The sequence below is a fragment of the Leptopilina heterotoma genome, unplaced genomic scaffold (assembly GCF_015476425.1).
Source record: "Leptopilina heterotoma isolate Lh14 unplaced genomic scaffold, ASM1547642v1 Lhet_123, whole genome shotgun sequence".
Taxonomy (NCBI): Eukaryota; Metazoa; Arthropoda; class Insecta; order Hymenoptera; family Figitidae; genus Leptopilina; species Leptopilina heterotoma.
Window position 1 is genome coordinate 2,504,568 of NW_025110842.1, and position 20,535 is coordinate 2,525,102.

The 20,535-nt window shown below is 20.2% G+C and overlaps 1 protein-coding gene across 3 annotated transcripts in view; it reads left to right on the plus strand.

Moving 5' to 3' along the window:
- The window catches only part of LOC122512537 (guanine nucleotide-binding protein G(I)/G(S)/G(T) subunit beta-1), a 40,412-nt gene extending 25,624 nt beyond the window's left edge, over positions 1–14,788 (plus strand). For 2 of the 3 annotated variants that reach the window (XM_043628429.1, XM_043628430.1), the window contains exons 3-8: positions 4,135–4,280; positions 4,451–4,459; positions 4,705–4,998; positions 9,028–9,229; positions 10,367–10,583; positions 13,821–14,788. In XM_043628429.1, coding sequence (XP_043484364.1) covers positions 4,135–4,280; positions 4,451–4,459; positions 4,705–4,998; positions 9,028–9,229; positions 10,367–10,583; positions 13,821–13,927 — 975 coding nt within the window. In that variant the 3' untranslated portion in view covers positions 13,928–14,788. The remainder of the gene's footprint in view (positions 1–4,134; positions 4,281–4,450; positions 4,460–4,704; positions 4,999–9,027; positions 9,230–10,366; positions 10,584–13,820) is intronic. The other variant, XM_043628431.1, reaches the window with a different exon arrangement.
- Positions 14,789–20,535: the final 5,747 nt, after the last annotated feature.

A 20,535-nucleotide genomic window follows, 5' to 3' on the forward strand; every position in this document is an offset into this window, starting at 1 on the left:
ACACAAAACGAAAAAGAGGAAAAGAAACAAAAATAAAAAGAAGAAAGGAAACAAAAGGAAAAAAGGAAAAGAATAAGAGAAAAAAAAGAAAAGAAACAAAAAAAAAACAAAAAAAAAAAACAAAAAGAAACACAAACCGAAAAATTGAAAAAGAATCAAAACGAAAAGGAGGAAAAGAAATGGAAAAAAGAGAAAGAAAATAACAAAGGAAAAGAAACAAGAAGAATAAGAGAAAAAGAGGAAATGAAACAAAAAGAAACACAAAACGAAAAAGGGGAAAAGAAACAAAACGAAAAAGCGAAAAAGAAATGGAAAAAAAGAGAAAAAATAAAAAAGGAAAAGAAACAAAAATAAAAAAGAAACACAAAACGATAAAGTGAAATAGAATCAAAACGAAAAAGAGGAAAAGAAATGAAAAAAAAATAAAAAAGGAAAAGAAACAAAAATAAAAAAGAAACACAAAACGATAAAGTGAAATAGAATCAAAACGAAAAAGAGGAAAAGAAATGAAAAAAAAATAAAAAAGGAAAAGAAACAAAAAGATTAAGAGAAAAATAGAAAAAGAATTGGAAAGAAAAAGAGAAAAAGAAACACAAAACGAAAAAGAAAAAAAGAAACAAAAAAAAGAGGAAAAGAAATGAAAAGAAAAACAAAAGAAACACAAAACGAAAAAAAGAAAAAGAAACAAAAAAAGAGTAAAAGAAATAAAAAATTAAAAATAAACTTAAAACGAAAAAGCGAAAAAGAATCAAAAAGAAAAAGAGGAAAAGAAATGGAAACAAAAAGAGAAAAAAATGGAAAGAAACAAAAAAAAATAAGACAAAAATAGAAAAGGAATTGTAAGGAAAAAGAGAAAAAGAAACACAAAACGAAAAAGTAAAAAGAAACAAAGAAAAAGAGGAAAAGAAATGAAAAGAAGAACAAAAGAAACACAAAACGAAAAAAAGAAAAAGCAACAAAAAAAGAGGAAAAGAAATAAAAAATAAAAAAAAAACTTAAAACGAAAAAGCGAAAAAGAATCAAAAAGAAAAAGAGGAAAAGAAATGGAAACAAAAAGAGAAAAAAATGAAAAGAAACAAAAAAAATAAGAGAAAAATAGGAAAGGAATTGTAATGAAAAAGAGAAAAAGAAACACAAAACGAAAAAAGAAACAAAAAAAAGAGGAAAAGAAATGAAAAGAAAAACAAAAGAAACACAAAACGAAAAAAAGAAAAAGAAACAAAAAGAATAAGAGGAAAAGAAATTTGTTTATTAGAATTTAATTATTACTTTCAAATGTTATTTTATCTCAATTTCTCAAAATATTTCAATCATATTCAATATGAATAATAAAATTCTTCAAAACAATTCAATTATTTTCGTAAAAATTTCCATAAAAATTCAAATTAATAAAAACACTATTTTTGTAAATAATAAAATATGTCACTATAGAATTTGAATTATTTTCAATAATTTATCTTCTGAAAAATTCAGTTCTATTTTCAATTTATCTTCTGAAAAATTCAATTATATTTTCATAAACAATAAAAATTCTTCTCAAGAGGATTGAATAATTTTTTGGAAATTTTGTTAAAATTATTCGAATCAATTCAATTATTTTTAAAATGAATAAAATTCTTTATAAGAATTCAATTATTAATTTCTGCAAATTTAAAAAAAATACTTCAGAAGAATTCAATTATGTTCAATTTAAATTTAATGAAAATTGTGGAAAAAATTCAATATTTGAAAATTTTAATAGTAAAATTTTCTTTTCGTTAGAATTTAATTGTTTTCTAAAATTTTGTTAAATTCTTTATAAGAATTCAATTATTTTTTGAAATTTTTTGAAATTCTTTATAAAAATTCAATTATTTTTTGAAATTTTGTTAAATTCTTTATAAGAATACAATTATTTTCTATAAATTTTTTTTTTTGAGTTCTTTATAAGAATTTAATTATTTTTTGCAAATTTTCAGAAAATTTTTCGAAACAATTGAATTATTTTCAAATTAATTTTTAAGAAAATTTCTCTATAAAATTCAATTATCTATATTTTAAAATTCTTAAATTAAATTCTTTTTAAGATTTCAATTATTTTCTAGAATTTTGTTAAATTTTTTTATAAGAATTCATTTATTTTCTAGAATTTTGTTAAAATTTTTTATAATAATTCAATTATTTTCTTAAAATTTTGTTAAATTTTTTATAAGAATTCAATTATTTTCAAATTTAGTTTCGGTAAAAGTTTTTTTTTTGCTAAAAATTCAATTATTTTTACAAATTTTTGAATCTTTTTCCAAAAATTGTATTAAAATAGTTGAATTTTTACAACAAACTTTATTCTTTTTAAAAATAATTGAATTGATTTGAATAATTTTAACTGAATTTTGAAAAATAATTGAATTCTCTTGAGAAGAATTATTATTGTTTAAGAAAATAATTGAATTATTATAAAGAATTTTATTATTTATGAAAATAATTTAATTCTTGGAAACAAAAATTTAATTCTAGGCGAAAAATTTTATTATTTAAAAAAAAATAGTTGAATTGATTCGAATAATTTTTTCAACATTTTTGAAAAATAATTTGAATCCTCTTGAGTAGAATTTTGATTGTTTATGAAAATAATTGAACTTTTGAGAAGAATGTTATTAAAATTTTAAATAATAATTGAAGTCTATTAAAACATTTTATTATTTATGAAAAAATATAATTGAATTGTTTTGATAAATTTTACCTAATTTTTAGAAAATAATTGAATTTTTTCTAAAGAATTTTATTATTTTGAAAATAATTGAATTTCTTCCAAAATTATTTTATTATTTGAAAAATAATTAAATCCTTTACAAGAGTAATGAATTTTTAAAAATTTTGTTCTGATAATAATTTAGTTTTATTCAATTTTTATGAAAATAATTGAATTGTTTTGAAGAATTTTATTAAAATTTTAGAAAATCATTGAATTGTTTCTAAAGAATTTTATTATTTTGAAAATAATGGAATTTCTTCCAAAAGTATTTTATTATTTGAAAAATAATTAAATCCTTTACAAGAGTAATGAATTTTTAAAAATTTTTTCTGACAATAATTTAATTTTATTCAATTTTTGTGAAAATAATTAAATTGTTTTGAAGAATTTTTTTTTAAATTTTAGAAAATAATTGAATTGTTTTGAAGAATTTTATAAAAATTTAATTAAAACAATTGAATTCTTGTAAAGAAATTAAACAAATTTTTTTTTGAAAATAATTTAATTTTTTTTTCAATTTTATGAAAATAATCGAATTGCTTTGGAGAATTTTATTGAAATTTTAAGGAGAATTGTATAATAAAATTTTTCAAAAAAAATTAATTTTTACAAGAAATTAAATTAAAATTGATTTCTTTTTGAGAAATTTAATCGATATTATTGTTTTGAAAATAATTGAATTACTGAGAAGAATTTTTTTATTTATGAATATAATTGAAATCGTTCGAAAAAATTTATTATTTAATTATTTATAAAAATAATTGAATTCTCTGCTAAATATTTTATTATTTTTACAAATTTTTCCTTTTTTTCAAGAATTTTATTAAAATAATTGAATCGTTACAATAAATTTTATTATCTTTAAAAATAATTGATTTGATTCAAATAATTTTACAAAAACTCTTAAAAAAAATAATTGAATCCTCTTGAGAAGAATTTTGATTGTTTATGAAGATAATTGATTTTTTGAGAAGAATTTTATTAAAATCTTTAATAATAATAATTCAGGTCTTTCGAAAACATTTTATTATTTATGAAAATAATTGAATTTTAATTGATCAATTTTATCAAAATTTTTAGAAAATAATTGAATTCGAATAATTTTAAGAAAATTTTAAAAAATATTTGAATTCCTTGTAAGAAATTTGATTATTTGTGATAATTTATTTTATTTTTTTTTTTGTTTATTTATTCAAAGAATTTGTAAAGAATTTTTATTTTGATAAATAATCATTGTTGATAATTGATAATTACTGATAAATAATAATTAGTAATTAATTAATTAATTAAGAAGTGAATTATTTTTATTTTTGAAAAATGCAATTTTTATTTTTAAAAAATACCATTTTTATTTTTGAAAAATACTATTTTTATTTTTAAAAAAATGATTTTTTTTGTTTTAGGATGCGAGAAAGGCAGCATGCGACACAACATTGGTTCAGGCCACATCGGGCATGGAACCAATTGGTCGAATACAAATGCGCACGAGAAGAACACTCCGCGGTCATTTGGCAAAAATTTACGCCATGCACTGGGGCAGTGATTCAAGGTGATTAAAAAATTTAAATCTCATTATTCCGAATAAATAATAATTATCAAACAAATATTTATGTTAACTTATTTTTTTTCTATTTTTAATTTCCAACATTAATTTTTATGAATAATTTGCAATTTTTTTAAATTTACAAACTTTTAATTTTATGCTTTTCAATGGGGTAGTGACTCGAGGTAATTAAACGACTCCATAAATTAGTCATAAATTAAGGCACCAAAAAAAATACAAAAAAAAACCAAAAAAAGAATGATTTTAGTTTATAGTACTTAGAAAATGTATATATTTTTTTTTTAGTTTTAGAAGATTTTTTTTTTTGTAAATTTTTGTTTTTGTAGAAAAAAAAACAAAGAGTGAAAGGAAAGTGGACTAATTTTGAATTTGTGTGGGTGTTTTTTTTTTTGTTTTTCGTTTTTTGTAGAAATTTGGTGAGCGCTTCACAAGATGGAAAGCTGATTGTTTGGGATAGTTACACCACCAATAAAGTTCATGCGATCCCACTGCGTTCATCGTGGGTTATGACTTGTGCTTACGCGCCGTCTGGAAGTTACGTCGCTTGCGGTGGATTGGACAATATTTGTTCAATTTACAGTTTAAAGACAAGAGAGGGAAATGTTCGCGTTAGCAGGGAATTACCGGGACACACTGGCTACCTGTCATGTTGTCGGTTTCTTGATGACAACCAAATTGTCACCAGTTCAGGCGACATGTCCTGGTGAGTATTTTCTTTTTTTTTTTTGTATTTTTTGAATTAAAAAAAAAATAAATTTCAATTGGAAAATTTAAATTACATTTAGAAAAAAATTTATTTTTTCAATTATCAAAAAAAGAAATTCCACTGGAAAATTAGAATTGAATTTAATAAAGAGTTGAATTTAGAGAAGAATTAAATTTAATGAAGAATTGAATTTAGAAAAAAATTGAATTTAATAAAGAATTGAATTTAGAAAAGAATTGAATTTAATAAAGAATTGAATTCAGAAAAGAATTGAATTTAATAAAGAATTGAATTTAGAAAAAAATTGAATTCAGATACGAATTGAATTTAGAAATGAATTGAAGTTGAAAGGAATTGAATTCAGAAATGAATTGAAGTTGAAAGGAAAATGGTATCAAAAAATAAAATTCAAACTAAAAAAATTCAATTTCGAAAACGAAATAAATTCAAATTCAATTTTAAAAACGAAATTCAATTAAAAATTAAAGTTGAATTAAGAAAAAAAATGTTTGAAATTAAAATAAAAATTACATTGGAAAATTAGAATTGAATTTAGAAAAGAATTGAATTTAATAAAGAATTGAATTTAGAAAAAAATTGAATTTAATTAAGAATTGAATTCAGAAACGAATTAAATTTAGAAATGAATTGAAGTTGAAAGGAAAATTGTATCAAAAAATAAAATTCAAACTAAAAAAATTCAATTTCGAAAACGAAATAAATTAAAATTCAATTCTAAAACGAAATTCAATTAAAAATTAAAGTTGAATTAAAAAAAAATGTTTGAAATTAAAATAAAAATTACATTGGAAAATTAGAATTGAATTTAGAAAAGAATTGAATTTATAAAAAATTGAATTTAGAAAAAAATTGAATTTAATAAAGAATTGAATTCAGAAACGAATTAAATTTAGAAATGAATTGAAGTTGAAAGGAAAATTGTATCAAAAAATAAAATTCAAACTAAAAAAATTCAATTTCGAAAACGAAATAAATTGAAATTCAATTCTAAAACGAAATTCAATTAAAAATTAAAGTTGAATTAAAAAAAAAAATGTTTGAAATTAAAATAAAAATTACATTGGAAAATTAGAATTGAATTTAGAAAAGAATTGAATTTAATAAAGAATTGAATTTAGAAAAAAATTGAATTTAATAAAGAATTGAATTTAATAATGAATTGAATTTAGAAAAGAATTGAAGTTGAAAGGAAAATTGTATCAAAAAATAAAATTGAAACTAAAAAAAATTCAATTTCGAAAATGAAAAAAATTGAAATTCAATTTTAAAAACGAAATTCAATTAAAAATTAAAATTGAATTAAGAAAAAAAAATGTTTTAAATGAAAATAAAAATTCTATTGGAAAATTAGAATTGAATTTAGAAAAGAATTGAATTTGGAAATTGAAAATGAAGTTGAGAGGAAAATTCTATCAAAAAGTAAAATTCAAATTAAAAAAAATTCAATTTCGAGAACGAAATAAATTCAATTTTCAAAAAGAAATTAAATTAAAAATTAGTATTCAATTAAGAACAGAATTGTCTGAAATTAAAATAAAAATTCCATTTAATATAAGAATTCAATTTAAAAAAGAATTTACTTTTTTAAATTTAAAAACAAAATTGCATTGCAAAGTTTTGAATTCAATTTAGAAAAGAATTTAATTTCGAAATTGAAACTTAATTTTGAAAGCAAAATTCTGTTAAAATGTAAAATTTAAACTAAAAAAAAATCTAATTCCAAAAAAATTGAAATTGAACTTTAAAAAAAGAAATTCAATTAGAGATTAAAATTTAATTTAAGAAAAGAATTTAATTTTTTTAAATTAAAACAAAAATTCCATTGGAAAATTAGGTTTGAATTTAGAAAAGAATTCAATTTATAAATTAAAAATGAAGTTAAAAGGAAAATTCTATTAAAAAGTGAAATTCAAACTAAAACAAATTAAATTTTGAGAATGAATTAAATTCAAATTCAATTTCAAAAACGAAATTCAATTAAAAATTCAAATTCAATTAAGAATAATAATTAAAATTAAAATCAAAAATTCCATTGGAAAATTAGAATTGAATTTAAAAATTGAAAATTAAGTTTAAAGGTAAATTCTATTAAGAAGTAAAATTCAAACTAAAACAAATTCAATTTCGAGAACGAAATAAAATCAAATTCAATTTTTAAAAAGAAATTCAATTAAAAATTAAAAATCAATTTAGAAAAGAATTTTTTCGAAATTAAAATAAAAAATAATAATGAAAAATTAAAATTGAATTTTAAAAAGAATTGAATTTAGAAATTGAAAATAAAGTTGAAAAGAAAGAAAGAAAGTTGAAAAGAAAATTCTATTAAAAAGTAAAATTCAATTCTAATTTTCCAATTGAATTTTTTTTAAATTCAAAGAAAAATTCCGTTGAGAAATTAGAATTGAATTTTTAGAATTTTTAGAAAAGAAATTTCATTGGAAAATTAAAATTAAATTTTTAAAAGAATTGAATTTTTTGAAATTAAAACAAAAGTTCCATTGAAAAATGAGAATTCAGTTAAAAAATTAAAACTTCATTTAGAAAATAATTGAATTTAAAAATTGAAACTAAAATTTGAATGGAAAATTCTATTAAAAAGTAGAATTCAAACTAAAACAAATTCAATTTCGAGAAAAAATAAATTAAAAAATTTGAAATTCACTTTTGAAAAAGAAATTTAATTAAAAATTAAAATTCAATTAAGAAATGAATTGAACATTTTGAAATTAAAACAAAAAGTTCATTGGAAAATTGGAATTGAATTTTTAGAATTTTCAAAAAAGAAATTTAATTTGAAAATTAGAATTAAATTTTTTAAAAAATTGAATTTTTTGAATTTAAAGAAAAAAATTACAATAAAAAATAAAAAATTTAATTTACAAAAGAATTTTATTGTTTGAATTTCAAAAAAAAATCCATTCGAAAATTAAAATTCTATTGGAAAATGAAAATTCTATTTAAAAAAGAATTTGAATTTTTTGAAATTAAAACAAAATTTAAATTTTAAAAACGAAATTGAATTATAAATTAAAATTCAATTATGAAAAAAAATTTTTGAAATTTAAATAAAAATTTCATTGGAAAATTAGAATTGAATTTAGAAATTGAAACTAAAACAAATTCAATTTTGAAAACAAAATTAAAAAATTGAAATTCAATTTTAAAATAGAAATTAAATTGAAATTAAAACAAAAATTCCTTTTCAAATTAGAATTGAATTTGGAAAAGAATTGAATTAAGAAATTGAAAATGAAGTTGAAATGAAAATTCTATTAAAGAGTAAAATTTATACGAAAACAAATTCAATTTTGAGAACGAATTAAATTCAAATTCAATTTTAAAAACGAAATTCAATTAAAATTCAATTAAGAGAAATAATTGAAATTAAAAAAAACATTCCATTGGAATATTAGAATTCTGTTTAAAAATAATTGAATTATTTGAATTAAAAAAAAATTCCATTGAAATATTAGAATTGAATTTAGAAAAGAATTGAATTTTTTTGAAAGTAAAATAAAAGTTTCATTGCAAAATGAGAGTTGAATATTGAAAAGAATTGAATTTTTTAAAATAGAAATTCCATTGGAAAATTAAAATTCAATTTTGAAAAGAATTGAAATTTTTTAATCGAGAGAAAAAAAAATTCCTTTGAGAAAAAAGAATTCAATTTGAAAAAGAGTTGAATTTTTTTTTTTTGAATTTTTGTAAAAAATTCCATTTGGAAAAGAATTTTATTTTTCGAATTTTAAAAAAAATTCCGTTTGACAATTATGTATAATTAAAATTAGAAAAGAATTAAAATATTGAAAATGAGGTTGAAAGGAAAATTTTATTTAGGAAAAAAAATTCAATAAAAACATTAAAATTCAATTTAGAAAACAAAAATTTAATTTACAAATTAGTTGAAAATTCGAGGAAATAATTGAATATTGAAAGAGTTTTAAAGTAATAATTTTTAGAGGTAATATTGAATTGGAAATGAAAATATTTTCTTTTTTTATGTAGTGCACTGTGGGACATTGAAACCGGACAGCAATGTACTTCGTTCATTGGACACACAGGTGATGTGATGTCCCTCTCGCTTGCACCTGATATGCGCACCTTCGTTTCCGGTGCTTGTGACGCGAGTGCAAAATTGTGGGACATTCGCGAAGGCTCTTGCAAACAAACTTTCCCGGGACATGAAAGCGACATTAACGCTGTCACGGTGAGACATTTTTCTTCTTTCTTTCTTTCTTTCTTTTTCAGTTTTTCAAAACAAAACTATTATTGCTAATAAAAGTCTAGAAATCAATTAATTAATTAATTAATTAATTAATTAGTTTCCAATAATAATAGACACGTTTTTATTTCAATCGAAAACTAATTAGAAAATATATTTTTTATTTATCAAACAACTAATTAGAAATTACGTTTTTTATTTTTAAAAGCTAATTAGAAATTATATTTTTATTTATCAAAAACTAATTAGAAATTGAATTTAATCAAAAAGACATTTTTTTCTATTAAAAACTGATTAGAAATTGGATTCAAATAAAGAGTTTTTATTTATTGAGAACTTATTAGAAATCAGAGCTCAGATTTTTTATTTATTAATTAAACTAATTAGAAATTCGATTTTAATAAATAGAAACTATTGGTTTATTGAAATCTAATTAAAAATTGAATATTTTATTTACTATTTTTCTTTAAATTGAAAACGAATTAGAATTTAGGTTTAAATAAAAAAATAAATAAAAATAATAAATAATAATAAATAAAAATTTAGGTTTTTTTTTCTATTCATTCTTTTAATTTTCTAAAAACATTGTTATTGATGAAAATGTAATTAGAAATTAAATTTTATTAAATAGACATTTTCGTTTATTAAAAATTAATAAATTATAAAATACGTTTTAATAAGTAAAACGAATATTATTTATTAAAATCTAATTTCAATTTTCAAATTGTTTTAAATATGACGTAAAATAAACTTAAACATTTTTTCCCTCTATTCAAAAACGTTTTATTATAAAATAATAAAGTTTAAATAAAATTATTGAAATTTATTTCGAAATTCTAATTATTTCGTTTTTTTCAATTTGAAATTTTTTATTTATTTATTTATTAATCAAAAATCAAAAATAGTAAATAAATATTGTTAGTAGTAAATAAAAAATAGTAAATAAACAGTTTTAGTAATAAAAATAAAAATAGTAAATAAATAGTTTTAGTAATAAATATAAAAATAGTAAATGGACAGTTTTAGTAATAAAATAAAAACGTGAAATAATAAAAGCAAAAGAGACGATAAATATATATGGAAAATTGTCGACTAAAATGCGAAATATATTTTTAATTTCAGTTCTTCCCCAATGGCTACGCCTTTGCGACGGGTTCAGATGACGCGACTTGTAGATTATTCGATATTCGAGCTGATCAAGAATTAGCAATGTATAGTCACGATAATATCATTTGTGGAATAACGAGCGTAGCTTTCAGCAAAAGTGGAAGATTGCTTCTGGCCGGCTACGATGATTTCAATTGCAATGTTTGGGATTCAATGAAGACCGAACGAGCGGGTAACAATTATTATTATTCACTAATTTATTTTCCCACTTTTTTAAATCAATAATCACTAATCACTAATCACTTTGAGAGGAGAATAAATTTCTCCATGGTCCTTCTCTCTTTTTTCTCTTTTTCTTTTTTATCCATTTTTCTTCTTTTTTTCTCCCTTTTTCCCTCTTTTTCCCTCTTTTTTTTTTTTTTTTTTTAAAGACAAATTTTTTCTGACAAAAAGGACAATTTTGACAAATTTTTTTTTTATTTTTTATTTATTATTTTTGACAATTATATTTTAAATTATTACAATAGAAATATATTTTTATAAAAATTTTTCAAAACATACATTTAAGGGGATTTGAACCTTGATGACGTCACAGTTTGTGCAAAGCATTAGTTTTAAATCTGTGACGTCATCATGGTTCAAATCCCCTTAAAAAAGGAATCATTATCAAAATTTAAAAATAAAAATTTATGAAAGAAAACTAGAAAAAATTATGTAAAAGTATTTTTTAAAAAAGTAATTTTTAGAATTATTTTCATTATAATTTTTGGGTTAAAAAAAGTCCAATTTTTGATAAAAAAAATTCTGTTTTTTTGGCAAAAAAAGACCAATTTTGACGAAAATATATTTTATTGAACAAGAAAAGATTCAGAATAATTCTTTTTTTTTTGTAAAAAAAAGCATTTTTAAAAAAGTAATTTCTAGAATTATTTTCATTATAATTTATTTAAATTTAATTTAATTCTTCAATACTAGCAACAAATTTTTATAATTATGAAAATAATTCAATTCTTGCAGAAAATAATTGAATTATAGCCAAAAATTTTATTATTTTTAAAAATAATTTAAAATTCTTGGAGAAAATAATTGTATTCTTTGCTAAAAATTTTACTGTTTTTACAAAATTTTAAAATTTTTTCTAAGAATTTTTCAAAGAATTGAATTAATTCAAAATACTTTTAATAAAATTTTCAGAAAAAAATTAATTGAATCCTCTTGAGAAGAATTTTTATTGTTCATGAAAATAATTGAATTGTGGAAAAATATTTTATTATTTATGTGAAATAATTGAAAATATTTGAATTATTTTTACGAATTTTTATTATTTTCAAAAATTAATTGAAATTCTTGAAGAAAATTATTAAATTAATTCCACGAATTTTATTATTTTCAAAAATAATTTAAGTTTCGAGATAAATTTTTTTTTTTACAAAATTTTGAATTTTTCCTAAGAATTTTATTAAAATAATTAAATTGAATGGAATAATTTTAACAAAATTCTTAGAAAAATAATTAAATCCTCTTGAGAAGAATTTTTATTGTTTAGAGAAATAATTTAAGTTTTGAGAAGAATTTTATTAAAATTTTTAAATATAATTGAACTTTTAAGAGAAATTTTGAATGTTCACCAAAATAATTTAATTTTTGTTAAGAATTTTATTATAATTTTTTTTTAAATAATTAATTTGTTTCAAATTTTAATATTTATGGAAAAAAATTCAATTATTGAATTCTAGCATTCAATTTTATTTTATTATTTATGAAAATAATTCAATTCTTGCAGAAAATAATTGAATTCTTAGTAAGAATTGTATTCAAATAATTGAATTTTTGCTTATAAAAATTTAATATAAAAAATAATTCAATTTTTGTAGAAAATAATTGAATTCTTGCTAAAAATTGTATTAAATTAATTAAATTGTTACTTATATTTTTAAAAATAATTCAATTCTTGCAGAAAATAATTGAATTCTTGTGATGATTTTTATTATTTTTAAAAAATAACTCAATTATTGTCAAGAATTTTATTAAAATTTTTTGTAAATAATTGAGTTCTTTTGATAATTTTTATTACAATTGTATTAAAAATAATTGAATTATTTTTTGGCGAAAAATTAGCTTCAACGCTTCAAAAGCAAAATTGTAAGAAAATATTTTTAAAAAAGTATTTTCTTAGAATTTTTTTATTATAATTTTTTTATATTCAGTTCTTTCAATATTTTCAATTACATTATTTTGAAAAATTTAATCATCCTCCAAAGAAATTAATTTGTGAATTTTTAAAAATGAAAGTTCTTTTGGTATTACGATCAAAATTTTTTGAGAAATCTTTTTTTTTTCTTATTTTTAATTAACATTCTTCAAAATTTGATTAATTTTTAATATTTTTCAATTTTCCAAAAATTTCTATAAAAGAATTTAATTATTTACAAATTTTTTTATTAAAAAATTCTTTTATTCTCTGCCAAGAAAGACAAATTTCCAAAAATATTTTTTTTTTCTGATAAAAAAGACCGATTTTGATTTAAAAAATATTTGTTTTTTGACATGAAAAACTAATTCTTATTAAAATGCTTTTTTTTGGAAAAAAGACCAATTTTGACTAAAATGTATTTTTTTTTGGACGAAAAGGACAATTTTTTAGAAAATTCTTTTCTTTTTTGCAAAAAAAAAAAAATCAATTTTCGTAAAAATATATTTCTTTTTTTTTGACATGATTGACCAATTTTGAGAAAAATTCTTTTTTTTGGTAAAATATTTGTATTTTTTGATAAAAATTCTTATTTTTTTTTGGTAAAAAAGACCAATTACGACGAAAATGTATTTTTTGGGATAAAAAAAAAACCCAATTTTTGATTAAAATTTTTGTTTGTTTGGTAAAAAGACAAACTTTGAGAAAAATTCTTTTTTGTTGGTAAAAAAGTTTAATTTTTGATGAAAATTCTAATTTTTGGGAAAAAAGAAGATTTTGACAATTTTGAAAAGATTATTTTGACGAAAATGTATTTTTCTTTGGACAAAAAGATCAATTTTTAAAAAAAATTTTTTTCTTTTGGTTAAAAGTCTAAATTTTTATAAAAATTCTTTTTTTTTTTGTTATAAAGATCAATTTTTGACGAAAATGTATGTTTTTTGAAAAAAAGACGAATTTTGATAAAAATTCTTTTTTTTTGTGTTAAAAAGTCTAATTTATGTTAAAAATTCTTTTTTTTTGTGTTAAAAAGTCTAATTTATGTTAAAAATTCTTTTGTTTGGTAGAAAGACCAATTTTGAGAAAAATTCTCTGGGGAAAAAAGTCTAATTTTTTTTCTCTTTTTTTTTGTAAAAAAAAGAATAATTTCGATAAAAATATTATAATTCCTTTTTTATAAAAAAAAACACCTTCAAAGGAAATACAAGTGATTAAAGTTACAAAAATAAAGAAAGAAAAAAATTCCCAAAAACTAAAATTAAAAATGCTTATTTTCAGGAATTTTGGCGGGACACGACAATCGGGTTTCCTGTCTGGGAGTCACGGAAGATGGAATGGCAGTAGCGACAGGATCCTGGGACTCGTTCCTTCGTATCTGGAACTAAATTTGGAAACGCATTTTCCAAGGAGTTTACCAAAACTAAAATCCTGCAGTCAAAACCCAGTTAAAAGAAGATAAAAAAATAAAAACAAAAATAAAAACCATCATCAAGATCAAAATCTGATCGAAGAAATAAAAAATCAAAGTTTTCACTTTGAAACGCTAAGAAAGAAAGAAAGAAAGAAAAAAATTCCATTTTAGAGCTGTGAACTCGGCAGAAGAAGAAGAAGAAGAAGAAAAAGATTCGTAGCGTTTGCTGAATCGCCGCGAAAAAAAAATGTTAAAACAGCGTCTATCAAAAAACGCTTCTATATTATTATATGAATGATAATAATTAATTATTATAATTAAACACTAGTGGCGTATACCAAAAAAAAAGAAGAAAAAGGAAAGGAATTAAAATTGAGAGTTGAAAAAAAACATCAAAAAAAAAGAATAAATAAAAAGAGAGAATGAAGTTAAAAAAAATTTTAGAAAATAGAAAAATAAATATCGAAAAAAAAAAGTGTGAAAGTGTGCACACTTAAAAAAAAACAAAGAAGGAAATCCTTCCGAATCAACAGAAGCCAAAATCATCACCATTTTTTAATCATCATTTTTTCTTCCTCTTCATTTTCTTCCTTTTTCTCCATTTTTTGTGAAAAAACACACAGTCCAAGATTTAAACAAATAAAAACAATACAAAAAACTGCTTTTTCTCTCTCATGAGGAAATAGAAAATAAAAAATTTCAAGAAGAAAACGACGAGGAAGAAATATATCGGCTCATTTTTGACGCAAAAAAAAAAATAAAATAAAATAAAATAATTAAAAAAAAAATAAAGAATCTCCGTAGATCGATTTAGGTTTTTCTACTGACTCGAAAGCAAGAGTCGCTCTATTGCGAACGAACGATCACTCGCACGCACATTTAAAAAAAAAATTATATAAAGTAAAGTTAAATAAAATAAAATAAAAATAAAAGAAGAAAAAAAACAAATATACTTACAGACTGGAGTGTAAATGGTATACGATTGTGAGAAAGCGAGAGGAGAAAAAATGAAATTAGAGAAAAACAAAGAGAACTTGAGGTTTGCGTCTTTACAGGTCTTGGATTTTGTGAGTTTTGAAAAATTTTCTTTTTCCGACTTTTTTCCCCAAAAAAAAGGGAATTTTTCGATTTATTAACAAATTTAAAAAATTTAATAAATTAAAAATTAAAAGGCGATTATTTTCGAATATTATCGAAAACGGCGAGTAATTTCGATTTATTTTCTAAAAAAAAAATTAACCATTTTTACTGAAAATATTCGAAAAAAGCTACTTTTTCGATTTTATCTAAAAAAAACGATTTTTTCGACTTTTTTTCGATTTATTTTCGAAAATGGCAATTTTTTCAGAAAATATTTAGAAAAAGCGACTTTTCAAATTTATTTTCTCCAAAAATGACGTTTCTTTTTAGATTTATTTTTTAACAAGGGGATTTTTTACGATTATTTTCGAAAAAAAGCAATTTTTTCGAATTATTTTTGAAAAAAGGGGATTTTTTCGAATATTTTCAAAAACCGCGACAAATTTCAATTTTTTTTTTTTTAAACTATTTTTTATGAAAATATTCTAAAAAAGCGACTTTTACGACTTATTTACAAAAAAAAGGAGATTTTTTGGGTTATTTTCAAAAAGAGAGATTTTTTCGATTTATTTTTGAAAAAAGATGATTTTTTTATTAATTTTTGATAAATGAAGATTTTTTCCAATTTATTGTAAAAAAGAAGATTTTTTTCGACTTTTTTCGATTTGTATTTAAAAAAATGTCGATTATTTTCTTATTTTCTATTAAACGGCGATTTTTTGAATTAATTTTTTTAAAAAAAGTTTTTTTTTCGAATTATTTTCGTAAAAGGTGACTTTTTTCGATTTATATTTTAAAAATGGCGATTTTTCAATTTAATTTCGAAAGCAGCGATTTTATTCGGTTACTTTCGAAAAAAATGCTATTTTCTCTAAAAAATTCTTTTAGAAAAACTTTTTAAAAATCTTCAAATGAAAATTTGAAAATATTTTCTTATTTTTGCGAAGAATTTAATTATTTTTCAAAATAATTTAATTGTTTGGAAGAATTTATTAAAATATTAAAAAAAAGAATTGAATTCTTCCGAAAAAATTTATTGTTTTTAAAAATAATTGAATTCTTCAGAAAAACTTCTTAATTCAATAATTTTTGCTTATAATTTTATTAATTATAAAAATAATTCAATTCTTGTAAAAAATAATTGAATTTGTTGCCAAGAATTTTATTATATTTAAAAATAATTGAATTTTTGCGAAGAATTTTACTGTTTATAAAAATAATTGAATTGTTTCAAAAAATTTATTAAAATATTAAAAAATAATTGAATTCTTCCGAAAATTTTTTATTATTTTTCAAAATAATTGAATTATTGCGAAGAATTTTGAAAAAAATTTTAAAATAATTGAATTTTTGCTTCTAATTTTAATATTTTTAAAAATTATTCAATTCTTGCAGAAAATAATTGAATTTTTGTTAAGAATTGTATTAAAATAATTTAATTCTTGATAAAATTTTATTATTTTTTGAAAATAATTGAATTTTTGCTAAGAATTATATTAAAATATTTGAATTTTTACTTATATTTTTAAAAATACTTCAATTCTTGCAGAAAATAATTGAATTCTAGTGTTGATTTTTATTTATTTTTTTTTAAATAATTCAATAATTGACAAGAATTTTATTAAAAAAAATTCTCGCAGAATTTTCCGAAAATTTTTTGAAAATAATTGAATTTTTAGATTTTTGTAAGAATTTTAGTTAAAAATTCGAGAAAATAATTGAATTTTTGGAAAGATATTCAATTATAATAAATAATTGAATTCTCGAGGAACTTTCGGAAACTTTTTTGAAAATAATTGAATTCTCGAAGAATTTTTTTAAAATAATTGAAATTTCGAAGAATTTTCCGAAAATTTTTTGAAAATAATTGAATTCTCCAAGAACTTTCGTATAATTATTAAAAATAATTGAATTCTAGAAAATATTAGTAATCGAAAAAGGGCCTTTTTTAAACTTTTGCCCCTTAAACTCGATCCAAGGCCTGTTTTTTCAAAAACAAAAAACAAAGAACGCACACAAGCGCACTGGTCATAAAAAATACAAACGCATCATAAAAATGAGAAAAAAAATTATTCATTAAAAAAAGAAATGAATAAAAATGCAAAAAAAAATTGCAATAGCGTCATTCGGTGTTTCGTCAAAACAAAAATGAAAAAAAAAAATGAAAAAAAAATACAAAAAAAATAGGAGTCAGAGGAGGAAGAGGGAATTTTCAAGTAAATAGTATATAAACATAAAAACCCCTCATTTTTCTCTGAATGCCAAAAAACTTGCACACGCACTGCGTTTATAACATTGAATTTCATTATCTCGCCGGAAAAAAAAAACAAAAAAAAAATTCGAATTTTTTGAGAGATCTCATGAAATTCAATGTGCGTAATTTTAATCGTATAATATTGTTATTTATTTTGTATAGTTTTTTTTTCTTTTTGTTTTATAATCTTCTTTTCTTTTTCGCCATAGGCCTCTCGCCATAAATAATAAAATAATAAAAATATTAATAATTCGCGGAGGAGCGAAAAAAAATGATATGAGAAATGAGAAAAGGCAAGTGAGAGAATGAAAAAAAAATAATGATGGGAAAACATTTTTGTGGAAGATTTTTTGAGAAAATGAAAGCTCCTCCCTTGTAGTTTTTTTTTGTGAAAATAAATTTTCTTTTTTTTTCTTTTTTTTTTGAGAAAATAAAAATAAAGCGATCGCCGACAAACGCTAAAAAAATGCAATCATTTTTCTCTTTTCTGTAAAACAAGGCTTGGCCGTGAAAGGGAATATTTAATGTAACGTATAATCGTTTAGTTTGTAGCATCTCTCGACCACGAATTCAAAAAAAAAAACCATCGCGCCATCGACCCTTTTTAATAAACCAAACCCTCTCGTTGAAATTTGAAATGAGAAATCTTTCGGAAAACCGAATTTTTATTTTTTTAATTATTTATTTTTAATTTTTAATATAAACGGGACAAGCCCTTTTTTCTTTTCGATTTTTTCCTTTTTTTTGTTTAATTTTTCGATTATTTTCGGATAAAAAGATTTTCTTCGACTTTTTTCTGTGTATTTTCGACAAAAAGCAATTTTTTCGATTTATTTTCGGAAAAAGATGATTTTGACGATCTTAGTTCGAAAAATGACACTTTTTTCGAATTATTTTCAGGAAAAGGCAAATTTTTCGATCCTTTTTTTAAAAAAGACGATTTCTCCGACTTTTTTCAATTTAATATCGAAAAAGACGATTTTTTTCGACTTTTTTCGGTATATTTTCGAAAAAAGACGATTTTTTAAGACTTTTTTCTGTTAATTTTCGAAAAAGGAGCTTTTTACGTCTTAAATTCGAAAAAAGACATTTTTTTATCTTTATTCGATTTATTTTAGAAAAAGGCGATTTTTTTTTGAAAATATTTTGAAAAAAGCGACTTCTGTTATTTATTTTCAAAAATAGACAATTTTTTCGGCTTTTCTTGATATTTTTTAGAGAAAAGATGATTTTTTCTATTAAATTTCGAAATAATCGAAATTATTTTAAATATTTTCAAAAAAGAAAATTTTGTCGAATCATTTAGAAAAAAAGGCGAATATTTTCGATTTATTTTCGAAAATAGACGATTTTTTTCGATAATATTCGTGAAAAGAAGTTATTTTTTTCTAAAAAGACGATTTTTTCGATTTAATTTCGAAAAAGGCAATTTTCTTTTAGTTATTTTCGAAAAAACTATTTTTTTCGACCATTTTTGAAAAAAGGCGAATATTTTCGAAAATAGACGATTTTTCCTACTTTGTTTCGAATGATTTTTGGAAAAAGACCGAATTTTTCGATTCATTTTTGAAAATAAACGATTTTTCCGACTTTTTCCAATTTATTATCGAAAAAGACGATTTTCTCGGGATTCAATTTCGAAAAAAACGATTTTGTTTGACTTATTTTCGAAAAAGCTGTTTTTTTTCAATTTATTATAAGAAAAAAGTTGATGTTTTCAATTAAATTTCGAAAATACGATTTTTTAAAAATTTATTTTCGAAAAAGCCGATTTTCTCCAATTTTTTTCCTTTTTTTTAATTTTTCTTTTTTTTTTCTTTTTATTTTTTCTTGTTTTGTTTTATATTTAATTTTCCCACGAAAACCAAATTCTTTTTTAAGAAAAAAAAAAAAAACGAAATTTCGCTAAATCACAATCTCCACAAAGATTATTTCTCTTCTCTCAATTCTCCCTTTTTCTACATATATAAAAGAAAAAATATATATATAAAAAAAACCTCGTCCTCCCAGCCTTTAATTCTCTTTTTTTTTACTTTACGTCGAATAGATGTTTAAAAAAAACTGTGTATGCATTTAAAATTAATAATAATATTAATATTAACGATGATTGTAATTTATAATATTTAAGTACATAAAATAAAAAAAGGAGGTATCGAAAAGTACAACCACGTTCTCCAACCTCCAAGTCACAAAAAACGTCGAAACAAAGTTTTTTCTACGAAAAAAAAAACATTTTTTTTTAATTAAGAAAAACGTTGCAACATTTTTTTTTTTAGAAAAAAGCGTGTTTTTTTTGTTGGGAAGAAAAATTCTGAAAAATGTTTTTTAGAGAAAAAAAACGTTGAAAAATGTTTTTTCAGAAAAAAAAAATTTTTTCGGGGAAGAAACGTTAAAAAATGTTTTTTTCAGAAAAAAGTTTTTTTTTCGGGAAAGAAACGTTAAAAAATGTTTTTCTAGAAAAAAACAACGTTAAAAAATATTTTTCTTAGAAAAAAAAAACGTTGCAAAATGTTTTCTTTAGACAAAATCGTTTTCTTTTTCGAAAAGAAAAAACGTTGAAAAATGTTTTTTTTTAATTTTTCAAAAAAAATGTTTCTTGAAAAAAAAACAAAAATGCGCGACATGGAAGTTGTGAATAAAACGTTATTTCCGGGAAGAAAGTGTGAAAAAAGAACTTTTTTTCAAAAATGGGAGAGAATTTTAATGCTCTAGGAGAAGAAGAAAAAAAAATTTGGGAAATAAAAAAAAACCTCCAGTGGCACAGACTGCATTGGGATCCAAAAAAAAAAATAAAATAAAATAAATAAATAAATAAATCTTTTTTGTCGAACTTGACGGATATTTGTAATCGTTTTTTGATAACTTTCTTCTACTAACACCGCTTGTCACCTATTACAAATATTATGGTTTATAGCGACCAATTTTTGGAGAAACCAAATGTTCCTCTCCGCAAAAAAACGAAAAAAAAAGAAAACAAGAAAATAAAATAAAACTAGAAAATAAATAAAGAGAAAAAAACGAGAAAAGAAAATAAATAAAGAAAAAAAGAAAGAAAAAAAAGAAGCAAAAATAATGAAGCAAAAATAGTGAAGTAAAATTTAAAAAAAGACGGAAAAATGAAAAAAGGGGGAAAAAATAAAAAAAGGGGGAAAAATAGAGAAAGAAGTAAAAAGAAAAGAAGCAAAAAATAAAGAAAGAGGCAAAAATTTGTTTTTGTCTCTTTCTTTACTTTTGAATTTTATTCTTTT